Genomic DNA, 13,651 nt, shown 5'->3' on the forward strand with positions numbered 1-13,651 from the left:
TCATCATTCCGTATCAAGACAAGACTTACGGAGTGATTTGTGACGGCTAGATAAGCATATAACACTTCTTCCTTCTCGGGCGTCGATAATACCGGTGGTCTAGATAGGTATTGCTTTAAATCTTCAAAAGCCAAGTTGCATTCATTAGACCATTGGAAATCTTTCCACCTGTGCAAAAGACGATAAAATGGGCGGCACCTGTCTGCAGACCGTGAAATGAACCTGTTCAAGGCTGCAATCATACCAGCTAACTTCTGCACTTCTTTCGGGTTCTGAGGGGGATGCAAACCTAAGACAGCCTTAATTTGATCAGGATTAACTTCAATTCCCCGATGAGTAATCATATATCCTAAAAACTTTCCCGAGCCTACCCCGAAGGAGCATTTTGATGCATTCAAGCGTAATTTATACTTTCTTAACACCGAGAAGGTCTCCTGTAAATCTGTCAAATGGTCTTCTATCTTCTTACTTTTGATTACCATGTCATCGATGTAAGCTTCCATATTACGCCCCAATTGCGCATCAAACATTCTAGTCACCATTCGTTGATAAGTGGACCCTGCATTCTTTAGACCAAAGGGCATCACTCGGTAATGGTAATTACCATTGGGGGCACGAAAAGCCGTCTTCTCCTGATCATTTAGTGACAAAGGGATTTGATGGTACCCTTGGAATGCATCCAAGAAGCTCATTCGGGGGTGCCCCACAGTTGCATCCACCAATTGATCAATTCTGGGTATAGGGAAAGGATCCTTGGGACACGCCTTATTCAAATCTGTAAAGTCAATACAGACTCTCCATTTCCCATTCTTCTTTCTTACCACGACAGTATTGGCCAGCCACTCGGGATAGAAGATCTCCTTGATCGCACCAGCTTGCTTTAGTTTACCAACCTCCTCCTTAACTGCCTCTGCGTGCTCTTGAGATGCTCGCCGAGGAGGCTGCTGTCTAGGCGTCGCATGGGGGTTAATATTCAAATGATGGCAGATCACTTCTGGATTAATTCCTGGTACATCATAAGTCGTCCATGCAAAAACATCAATATTATCTCGCAAGAATTGAATCAACTCTTCTCTTTCCTGTATCGGCAGCTTGGATCCGACTTGAAAATATTTCTCTTTATCTTCCCCAATAATTACCTTGGTTAGCTTCTCGGCAGATCCTTCATCCTCAACTAGGCCGACTTCCCGAGCAGCCTCCTTTAATTGCTATGATGTCTCAGGAACTTCTCCTTCCAACGAACCTCGGCCTGTACGAATAGTGGCAGACGTTAGACATTGCCTGGCCACCGTTTGACTGCCATGTAACACTCCCACGCTTCCTCGTATAGGGTACTTCACCATCACATGTAAGGTAGATGAAACTGCCTCCATTGCATGCAACCATGGTCTAGCCAAAATGGCCGTGTATGGAGAATATGCCATAACAACTATGAAGTTCACCTGTACTTCGGAACCCTCCACCTGCACGGGCAGCCTAATCATTCCTCGTGGGATCACCTGGTTTCCATCAAAACCGACCAACGGATGGTCGTTTTTTTCCAAGTTTTCCTCTTTCAACTTTAATCCATTGAATAGGTCCGGATACATAATCTCGGCACCACTTCCATCATCCACCAAGACTCGTTTCACATCGTATCCCCCGATACGAACTGTGACGACCAAGGCATCATCGTGGGGTTGAAACGTTCCCTCTTTATCCTTATCAGAAAAACCCAAAATAGGCGTCACCGAGGATCTCATTCTTTTGTTTGTGTGATGATTCTCTTCCACGTCCTCATTCCCACACTTGTTTTGAACGGTCATGACCCGAGAAGGATTCCCAAAGTCTCCTCTCGGCTGGGTCAAGATGACGTTAATAGTACCTAGAGATGGTTGAGGGGCTTGGCCCCAATATTTCCGAGTATCTAGTTGTTCCTGATTCCCATCCGGCTTTGCCAATAAGTGATTGATCTTCCCGGCCCTAATCAATTGATTCAAATGGTCGCGCAGTGTCCGGAACTTCTCCGTGGTGTGCCCCTTATCCTGGTGGTAATGGCAGTGGAGGTTTTGGTTTCTCGTGGATGCATCTCCACTCATTTTGTTTGGTGGCCTAAAATATGGCTCATGCCGAATTTTCTCCAGTATGTGATGCACGGGTTCCTTAAATAGTGAGTTGACTAGAGGAGACTCGGCGGTCCTCGGATGGCTTGTAAAGTCTCGTTTGGGCCAAAAACCCTGAAACCCCCCTCCCCGAAGATCCTTCCTCTCCAGATACCCTTTCATTTTTCCTTTGCTTTGCATCTGATCTTCCTCTACCCATTGATACTTATCTATCCGGTCCATGAGCTGTCGCATGTCTATCGCGGCCTTCATTGTCAAAGACTTCCTTAACCCATGCTCCGCGGGAAGACCTACCTTGAAAGTTCTCACGGCTACACTTTCCACATCCCCATCAATTTCATTATACGTTTCCCAGTATCGGTCAGAATAGGTTTTGAGTGTTTCGCCTTCCCTCATAGACATAGACAGTAGAGAGTCCAAAGGTTTTGGAATCCTAGTACAAGTTATGAACCTTGCTCCAAATGCCCTAGTCAATTCCTCAAAAGACCTCAGAGAACCCTCTGCCAAAGCATCAAACCACCTCATAGCCACGGGCCCCAAACTGGAGGGAAAAACTCTGCACATCAATGCCTCATTATTCGAATATACGGCCATCTTCTGACTAAAATGACTAACGTGCTCTACAGGGTCAGTCCTCCCGTTATACATAGTAAAGATGGGCTGAGAAAACCTACGAGGTAACTTTGCCCTATTTATCCTAGCCACAAAAGGGGATTTGGCAATCTGCTTCAAGGCTTTACCCATTGCATTACTCCCGTCATCGTGATATATCCCATCAATATTAGGCATCCTCGCCTCCTTCTCCTGCTTTGCCCTAGCGCCCGAAGACACGCTGGCACGGGACACACTTTGAGTAGGCTCAAATACTGGGGAATGAATTCCTCCAAGGTTTGCTTCCGAACTGTCACTAGAAGAACTAGCATTACCCTTACGTCTCCGCTTTCTACTATCCACGCACTTGCGTAAGTAATCTATCTCAGATTGCATCTGTTGCAATACATCGTCGCGAGACATATGCCCCTCAGTTAGTGATCGTTGCTCAGCCCCCTGACCGCCATCATGTGCTTTCACCACCCCTGAGGTATGTCCCATCCCTTTGTCACGCTGGAGACTTACAGCTACGTCCCTGCTTCGTGAACTTACTGATTCTTCCCCTTCTAGATACACCTCCGCCATACACTTCTAGATGGAACGTGATACGTTGTTGTTGTTCCCACAGACGGCGCCAATTGTAAGGACCAAAAACGCATAAAATCTTCTTAAAGACTGTGCTGTCTTTTTATTCACTAAAGGTCCTCATACAATACATTTGGTAGAGAGGGTTCAACAACAAAAAAATCCCTCTATCCGTAGTGTCCTGACTCTTATTTATATCATTTGTTCCTTTCATCGTGGCCCTACACCTCACAATGTACTTTTGCTTGTCCCTCTGACACCTGTCTGTCGGCAATGGTGCAAAGCTCTAACTTCGCGTTCAGCACTGCTCAGGTCATATCCTCATTAATGCAACAGATTGAGTTGGTATCCTCCAATTAATGCGACCAGCATGGTTGTTGCCGGGCATTTAATGCAACCCTCTAAATTAGCCTGCCGCCTTCGGATATTTGTAATCCTTATGTCAGCGGTGCCCATGCCACATCATCTTCGGGTATCCCCAGATAATTTCCCTTACTCCTTTACTTTATCTTGCTTAACGCATGTCGCCCATCCCTTCCTCGGGTCTTCGGGTTCTTGGGTCCTCGGAACCTCACAATAAGAGTTAAGTTTATAGTATCAAACTATCAATTTTATAATAATAATTTTTACGACACCTGGCTTTTAGATATTCTTTTCCTTTGATTTTTTAGTTTTTTATGTTTTGAGAGGAGAGAGACATAAAAGGTAACAAAAATACAAATTTACCCTTGTTTTTAATAGATGTGGATAACGGGAGATAAACAGAGCTAACCTCAGGTAGGTAAAGTGTCAAATTTTAAACCACATGTAGGTAAAGTGTTTTTCGAGCAAACCACAAGTGGGCAAAGCTGTATTGTATTTTCATAGTCAAAATTCCACTTATAAATCTCAATTATGATTTTAAATAATTTCATAATCATCAGTACAGTTTATATCAGTTTTTGTTAGACTCATAAAATGATTAAATTATTACAATTTTAAACCATATAGTAACCATTTGTGCTTCTAAACTTTTAAGGAAAAGAATATCATTTTTTTAAGTTTATATAATTATTTCCGAATTTCGTTAGTTATACATTTTTATGAAAAAAAAAATCAAAACATAAATAATTTAAAGTTTAACTCATAACACTTTCGAAAGGTAGACAATCGGTTTTGTATCTTTTTCCTCTTGAATTATACTTTTTTCTTCTATATTTAATTTGATACAACAGGAAACGAATAAGCTTGAACAATTGGTGGTACAAAACTTTCCTTGTGCAGAAGAAAAAACAACGGAGAGACAATAATTGAAGAGGAAAAATATTGGTATTAAGTTGAAGAGTGGAGGAAAGTTGTAGGAAGTTTCCTTGACTGATATTAACTTTTTGGTAGACAGTTATAAAGTTCTGTTTATATTACTTTTTGATAAATTATAAAGTTCTACTCATATTACTTTCTTTTTTTAACTATTCAGAGTCTAGATGTCATCGTATGACATGCACATAATTGCTTTTTTGTGTGTGCGCGCTGAGTTTGAGAGAAGAGAAAATAATAGAGACAAAACGTATGTCATTGAGAACTTGTGGACAGTAATGGTTTCTACTTTAATGAATTGTTGTTTCTGTTCATGTTAGAGAGTTTAGGAAAGTTCCTCCAAAGTTTCCTGATTGACTCTTAGTCCACAAGTAATTTTTTTTTTTAAGAAATAAGTCATTGACAATGGCTATTATTCAAAGCAATTATGTGACATAGTGACAATGATTAAATAAATAAAAAAAATGAGGCATTGCGATAATGGTGAATTCAATAAATAATTTAGATAACCCAAATTCCCCAAAAAAAAATGGACCCAAGAAAAGATCTATTGAATTTTGTATTAATTTTATGTTCTTAAAGTGTTGATAACAATTATTTTTAAATATTAATAGGATAATAATTAATATTTATTACTAAAAATTAGTCAAATAATCATGGCTTTTGGATATTCAAGAATAAGTTAATCCATTTTCTTATGTCAATGGTTACATGTTGGACAAAGACATAATGACTCGTAAATAAGTTTAGGAAAATTATTAGGTACTCTCGGAATATCATAAATGCATACTCCCCCTCTCACATAAATAGTGGGTTCTATCATGAATTTAATTAGTGGGACTCACCATTCACGTGAAAGGAGGGAGTAAGCATTTATGGTACTCCGAAAATACACAATAATTTTCCATAAATTAATATGATTTTTATAAGCCATGGAGTTAAAACACACAAACAAATAGTTATTTAAATTGACATCCAGTGAGTTTAAAATTTTTCCTTCAAATTGATTTAAAAGACAATTATGTTTACCTTTAACAATACATATGTGTGTGACTGATTAAAAAGTGTGGTTAGGATATTTGTTAATGAATTATTTTTAAAAAGTTTTTATATTGAAAAATATAAAAAAAATAAAAAATTGTAAAAAAAATCAATTTTTTTAATTAAAATTTTCTAAAAATATGTTTTTCTTTTCTTTCTCTTAATGATAATTCCATAGTCAAGCTAGCCCACTTTCCACGTTCTTGAAAAGAGGACAGAAGGACATAGCTAGCTTAAGTCACCAGCCTTTAAAGTTTGGTTGATCTGCGTCTCTCTTAATTTGTGCATTTAACCATGGTCCACTTTCTACGTTGTCTTTTCCTTTTGATTTTAGTGTTTAACTATGAATCACTTTTCACTCTTTCGAACAGAGGAAAATAGGACACAAATTGACCTAAATGGTGACCAGCTATAAAGCATAAAGTTCAATTCATATAAATGGAGATGGAATGGTCTGTATAAATTGCTTTAGTGGTAATAGTACACCCAAGTTTAAATTCAATTTGACTCTCAAAAATAAAAGTTTAAATTCAATTTCACAATTTTCGTCAATTTATGATTAGATTTCAACACTTACACGTGATACTTGTTAATAAATATAAAAAATTAAGTATACTAATCATAAGGTGAAGTATGTTGTGAATTTGGATGGAGTTGGGTGTGTTCCTAACATTTTTTATTATTTTTATTTTTATTTTATAGATATCATATGAATTTAACTTATAGTATTGGTTCTATGATGATGATTGATTTTTTAATAATCAAATTAAGATTCCATTTTTCTAATAGATATGATAGTATTTCAATTTTATGATATCCGTTCAATAAATACACTTTATCATTATATTAAAATAGCACTTGATTTTTGTGTTAACTAGAAATCCTTTTTTGAGATTTGGGTAACTAGAAGTCTAGAAATTTTTTTTTTTTTTTTGAGAGTGTAAGTGGAATTCAAACTTAAATTTTTTATTGGATCAACAAGAAAATTTACTAATTGAGCAGAAATTTTATTACTTTGTTTTATTCACCAAATTGTTTAAGGAAAAATCTTGTTATGTTCCTTTTTTCTATGCAAGCCATTTTTTAGTGTCGATTGCGTAAATACCTTAGTTGAAACTTAACACACATGAATAAAAGAAAATTATTTTATTTTATTTTTATATAGATAAGATACAATTTCAATATATGACATCTGCTCCATGATAATTGATTTTTATCATTAGACTAAGATACCAATTAGTTTTTGGTGTAAACGGTATTTAAATTTTCAATATTTTATTCAACCATCATTTCTTAGAGAACTCATAGGATCTGTAGTTGTGTCATTTAATTTGTACCTCTTACATTCAAAATTTTAGAATACCATACTTTTTTAGCATAGCAAACTAAAATGATTTCTGTTTAGTGATGCAAAAATTGGTGCTTCAACATGAGAGGCTCAGTTGAACTATATGATTGGTAAACAGCATTAACTATCATATAAAAAGGGGTAAAAGAATTGATAATTCTCCATGTCACAAAAACGAAAAATGAAACACTTGCAAGATTCTTAATTTTTCCCCTCCTTATCTTCCATCTACTCTGGACCAAAACTGGCCACAAAAGCTTCACACTCAAATTTGTATATCAACCAAACTTTTGATTATAGATGTGAAATGAGGAAAAAACAATAGAAGAATGAAAAACAAAATCTATATTCAATAGATTTGACAAAAAAAGTGAATCTTTGTGGGGCCAAAACCTTGAAGACCCAGACAAGCATATAATTTAATCAACGAAATTCTTACAAGCTTTTTGATCCCTGTTGGCTTATTAATCTATTAAAAATTAGAAAAATCCTAAATATCAAATTAAAACATAATCGATGGCTTAATACGATAAGGGTCATGATAAAAGTTTATTCACCTCCTTGCATTCGATAGTTTTCCTAAAAAGTGAAGATTCAGCCTTCAATCCCAAGTATAAAATTTTTTAATTACAAGGTAATCTATTAGGATGGCAGTGCCATACTAATAATTACAGATAGTTTGATAAATTGGAATGTGCTGCATAAATTGCTTTAGTGTTACTGGTAACTACAATTTTTTTTTTTCCTTTTTTATATGATAAGAGTTAAGTTTATAGTATCAAACTATCAATTTTATAATAATAATTTTTTTTATCACCATACATAGATAAAAATTGATTTTTATTTTTAGTGTAAAAAAATTTAAATCTAAATTTTTTATTGAATCACAAAAGAATTACCTATTGATCTAACGCAACCCAAGTCATAAACTGTAGACCTGGTGACTAGTACAACCAGTCACATAATTACAGTCAATCAAAGGAGTACAATCTGTACAGGTAGCAGAAATTTAATTATGAAATCTTTTACAAGGTAATTTATTAGTTTGATACTAAGATATACAAGGTAATTTATTAGTTTGATACTAAGATATATATATATATATATATATATATATATATATATATATATATATATATATATATATGTTGGTAGTTACTGGTTAGTGGTAATTGGGGTCTGAAGTAGTGTATTTTCGTAATAATTTTTCACTATGCATGCTTTGTGAAACTATAGCTTATTAGCGCCCACTTGAATCTATGCTTTGATTTTTGAATTAATTTAGCATCCGTTTGGGAATAGCTTATTTAGTTGAAATTGAATATTTTTTGCTGAAAATATCATAAATAAAATTAAAAAGTAATTAAAATAGTACAGTATAACTTATAAATTGTACCAAAAATACAATAAAATTAATAAATAGTATCAAAAATAAATTAAATAACAATAAAAATAAATTAAATAGTAAATAAATCTGACTTTTAATGTTCTTAAACTGGCTTTTAAGCCAATGGCAAACCCACCCATAACGTTCTTAAACGGTTGATAACAATCATTTTTAAATATGAATAGGATAATAATTAATATTTAATATTAAATATTAGTCAATGCTTTTGGATATTCGAGAATAAGTTAACCCCTTTCCATGCACTTTCCTGGAAAGGCCTTAGATATTTTCACCTGGAAAAACTCAATATCTTTAACGACAATTCAATCTCGTAGTCAAAAGCCTAGCCAACTTTCCATGCAAGTTCCTGAGTAGGACATAGCTTTAACTTCAGACCAGTGTTTAGTCAATTGTCATTGGCTGATTGCTTTAACCGTGTCAAATGAAGTGTGAAGTGTGAACCAGCTTTATCCAGTACATACCTTTTTTTCTTTCTTTATTTTAGTTTGTTGTGTTTTTTCAATATGAAATGTGTGGCTATAAAAGCTGGGTTACTACCGTACGTACAAGTCCAAGTCAATTTGTCAACACATGAAAAACAAGAAAGTACCATGAAAGTTTTATTTATTGTTTTTCTTTGTGAAAGAAGTGAACGTACTGGCAAAGTAAAACAATAAAACGACGAGTCTTTTTCTTTCTTAAAAGCCACGTCCACTGTCTTTTTTAAAAGAAAACAAAATACACGTGATCTTGGTATATTTATATCACATAATTTACTATTTAATTTTTATAATTTATTAATTTTAGTATTTTTTATATAATTTTTGTTATTTTTAGTTTAGAGTTAATATTTTCTAATTTTTAGTTGCTTTTAAAGTTTTTTAGGTCTATTTCAATCATGGTTAAATATTGATTAAAACTTATTTTAAAATATATTTTTTATTTATTAAGTTTTACTAAGTTTTTAAATAGGTCTTTAAGTTTGTTTTGTAAACGTTTTCTAACTTTTTTTTTTTTTAACAATTCAGATTTAGTTTAGTAAAAATTAGAGTTTTTCTCTATTATTTTATGATGAATTGGATTTTTTTTTTTTTAAAAATAGACGTGTGTTACATTTAGTATATTTTTTCATTATTGATTATTGAGTTAATCAAAGTTCTTAACATTCGTGATTGACTTATTCTTTAATTTTTCTTTTGTTCAGATAAAACGACAGCAATGATGGCACATAGACAGATATTTGTCTGGCCAGGAAAGAAAATGTTGAGTGTATAAGGAGAAAACAAGTTTGTGTTAGTGCATTTTGAAATATGCTTTCGAGGAATGGTTGGATATTTCACTTAGATGGTTTTATGGTTATATTAAAGGGTTAAATCTTGTTATACATTTATTAGTGCATATAATCTGTACATACTGTTAAAACCTGATGTTTGTAGAGTTAAATGAAGGGTTGTTGGTCTATTGCTTTTCTTCATTAATACGTTCTGCCCTTTGAAATAAGGCATATGACAGTTATATCAGAAGTTCAAATTACAAATACAAACAACTGGTGATAACAACCAATCTACAGTTATCTCTTCCTACATAATAAAAAATTAGAGTTCTATTTTTTTAAATACACCATCGTTAGTGAGGTTGCAATCGCAGATGAGAGTATTGTTGTAGTAGAACGGCTGATTTGAATTGACGTGTGTTGTCCACCAGCTTTGGTCATTACTAGTGCACGGGTCCACTTTGAAATTCCAGTCTCTCTTTCCCAACTGATTACCAATTTCACCGATGGCTCTAACTGCATAAACTAATTGTCATCAAGCGGTATAGAATCTCTAAAATTTTAATCAAACAGAAAGAGTGCACTCGTAATTGAAGGAGCTCACGGTGCTGTCGTTCGCAGCCGATCACCGCCGTCCTTATTCCGCTCAAGCGCCACAATTTTTTTTTATTTTTAATATATTCTACCGCTTTGGACTCGGTATGTTATGTATTCTGCATTGGGCTTTTTAATTGGGCCAATCGGTATAGTCAGTCCAGTTATCTAAACCATTTACATTAACGACACTTCTTTCGTTTCTCTTTAGAAACAAACACAAATTAGGGATAGAGAATAGTTTCTCACGATCAAATTTCGAAATTTTTCGTTACTAAAGTATCAAACCTGACTCTTCTTTATTTATTTTTATTTTTAGTATTAAATATCAAAAGAAAATTTTCCTTGAAAATAATTGTTAAGACAAATTAGAGGTTATAAAGTTGATAAATAAATTAAAAATGTTATGTCCAAAATATTTTCATAACAATTTTACAACAAATTGATGAGAGCCCTATCATCTGGAGAGTATAACTGGTGTAGTAGTTCAGCGTCCCATCTTCTTGGTGCATCAATAGTCAACTTAGAAATTGATTATTTTTGCACATAACAGTCTTGAAACTTCTTGTAGGGAATTGGATATCTTAGTAAGCTTAAGTTTTGCAGCCAAACTGTTTTGGCAAAGGAACAAGTAAAATAAAAAAAAGGTTGTCACAACTCTCCAAATGATGTCTGCAAAAACTTCATAGGCAATCACCTGTAATCGCATTGGAGCAATCTGTGGCATATATTTAAGGACAAGGATTTGTTGCAACCTTGGTTGCAGGAAGTCCTGCATAAAAGTGGATGTGGCAATATGTTAAAATGACTCCCGTCCAGTTAGTGTTTCTTACTCCTCTCTCTCACCCCTCTCTCTTAACACTCATCCCTCTCTCTCTCACGTTCACACATTATGCAAGACTTGCTGCAACCAAGGTTGTATGAACTATGAAGTATGAACTAAAACAAAGCCAAGTCCACATAAAACAAGTCAACTAGGGAGGGTTGGTGGCAGCAACCCCATGATTTTTTTCTGTCCTTGATAGCAAATTGGCCCCCCGCTGATTTGGGGCGTCAAAGAGATGAAAATTTTGTCATCTTTCCATCTTGAAATCAATCACAATTGATTCTCAAAAAAAAAAAAAAAAAACTACAGGCTAAAATACAAATTGAACTCTTCAAGTTTGACTGAAATTTGTTCCTTTTTTAAAATTTTACTTTGGTTTAATCTCTAATTTCAAATTTATCCCAATTCAAACTTGTTCTACAATCCTATTTTTCTTGACCAGGTCCAGACGTGTTGGGTTTATGTAGTTGCGGGCTCAATGTTTACGTTATTGGTTAGGCTCTAACACTTTTGACCGAACGCCGATTTTTGAACTTTTAACTCATTTTGGGTTGGACATAATCTTATTAAAAGCAAAAGTCAATGCTTTTAGGCCTAGCCATTTTCGTATAAACTGAGCTCATTTTGGATAGGGCCCAATCTTATGTTAAACTAAAGACTGTTTCTAGGCCTAGGCCAGTTTGGTCTTACGGCGAGTTCATGAATTGGGCCAATTGGCCCTTCTCGGCTTTTATATGATTTTGGTCCAAGTTGTGTAAAGAGCTTATTTTGGTTTTCATAAAGCTTGTGTGATAGAAGCGTTAACAATAGGTTTACCAAACAATTCTCACGGTAAACTCTTTCTATAACGTATTCTGAGTTTCCGACAACGCTACCTCTCTCTCTGTAATAGCAATTGAATGAAAATGACAACAGCGAAGAAGAAGAAGCTGATGTCATCGGCGCCATGGAGGGGCAAATAGAGGAAGCCACAGAAGAGTTCCAAGACGATAACGATTGATGATTCCCTTGTCGAGGTAACTACTAAGTCTCTATTTTGTGGGTTTTTTTTTTTTTTTTTTGTTTTGCTGTTGAGAGAATTCTTGATTACTGGCTTTAAATTGTGTTTCTTTGGTTACCCATTTATTAGTTTCTAAATTACTCGCTATTGGTTGTTTAAAGTTCGTGTCTTTGTCATTAGTAGATACCCTTTTGCAGTGTTGGGGGATTCCTGGTGGTTCTTAATTGTGTTTTTATAGATTTGAGTTGTGTTGTATGAGAGGTTCTTAATGTTTTTGTTTAAGGATCATTTGGGAATGTGAGATCTTACCAGTTGGCAATGTGTTGTAACTCTGTGATATGAGTACGACTCTGAATTAAGGAACTTAAAACCTTAGTATTGCCACAACAATCCAACTTATTAGTAGAGGATGAGAACTTCTTGCCATCAGAGAAAATTGATAAACAGAAAAGAAAGAACAAATCTATTCTACTAGTTAATGAGAACTATAGTCTATAATACAATGGCTGACTGGCTGAGTGCGTGTTGGATCTGCTTTTAGCTTTCATCTTTTTAGCATATTTGCTAATGCGCAACTTTTTAAAGTCATTTTTTTCTAGGTACAACTGTAGTACACTAGAGTTTCAAGTGATAGACGATGGCCGGTCCTGCTGTTTCAAACATTTTCCTTTCATGCATAGCAAGTTAGACAAATTTGATCAAATTGGGGTCTTGACTGTGTATTTGATTGTTAAGTATAGCTGGAAGGTAGTTAAAGCCAAGTTTAGTAGTTTGGTAGTTTAATTAGTAGCAATGTCTGATTAGTTTGTATTGCTAATGAAGTCTGATTAGTTTAGTAGTTTAGAAGGTAATTATAACCTACATAACTGGTTCCAAAGCTTAATGTCCTCACTTAAACTTGTGTCAATAAGATCAACAACAAACCTGCCTGCTTGATTTCAACAATTCCTAGCATGCAACAGCCAGTATACTTTTTAAACCAAATAAATCACACTGTTAGAAAGAGGCCTTAAAAGCATGTCAAAAGCACAAAAGTCATATTGTAAAAACATGCATTATTTAAGAGCAATGCTATTAATGTTACGAGTTGATGAGAAAATCAAGTGATAGCACCCATTTCCATTCAAACTTGACATTATATATATTCTACCAAACTCCTAAATGTCTGAAAAGAAGATGACGGGAGGAAAAAAAGAAAGAAAAAGAAAAATCTTACCAATAAATTGCAGAGGAAAAGGATTTGTTGCTTCTAATGATTGCAAGCAGACATGTGCCAAAGGCATAAATTAGTCCATAAAAGGTGTAAAGATAACTTCCTCTTCTTCTTTTTGGGTTTGGTTTTCTGATACAATAATGTCAGAAGAGTTGGCTAGTAGTAGAGTCCAAAAATGTTTATAGGACTTTGAAGCAAGAGTAGCCAAGGACCCAACATCTACAGTGACTCTCTTATGCACAACATATATAACCACTAGCGTTCTCCAAATTTGATGCAATTGAGGTCTTCAATCAGCATAACAAGTTGCCAAGGAACCTTCTTTCTCAAATTATCGAAACAAATCTGCAAAAACAAGCTGTATAGCTGGGCATCTGATCTAGCTGCATGCCATT

The 13,651-nt window shown here is 34.7% G+C and overlaps 2 protein-coding genes across 12 annotated transcripts in view; both read right to left on the reverse strand.

Moving 5' to 3' along the window:
* Nucleotides 1-13,651, reverse strand: part of LOC142618892 (TMV resistance protein N-like) — a 107,698-nt gene that overhangs the window by 36,877 nt on the left and 57,170 nt on the right. The gene's annotated exons all lie outside the window — the stretch shown is intronic.
* Nucleotides 1,209-2,846, reverse strand: LOC142619488 (uncharacterized). Its single transcript, XM_075792607.1, has one exon. It carries the CDS (start codon nucleotides 2,844-2,846, stop codon nucleotides 1,209-1,211), a length of 1,638 nt encoding a protein of 545 aa, XP_075648722.1.

Source organism: Castanea sativa, chromosome 12, assembly GCF_040712315.1.
Source record: "Castanea sativa cultivar Marrone di Chiusa Pesio chromosome 12, ASM4071231v1".
NCBI classification, from domain to species: domain Eukaryota; kingdom Viridiplantae; phylum Streptophyta; class Magnoliopsida; order Fagales; family Fagaceae; genus Castanea; species Castanea sativa.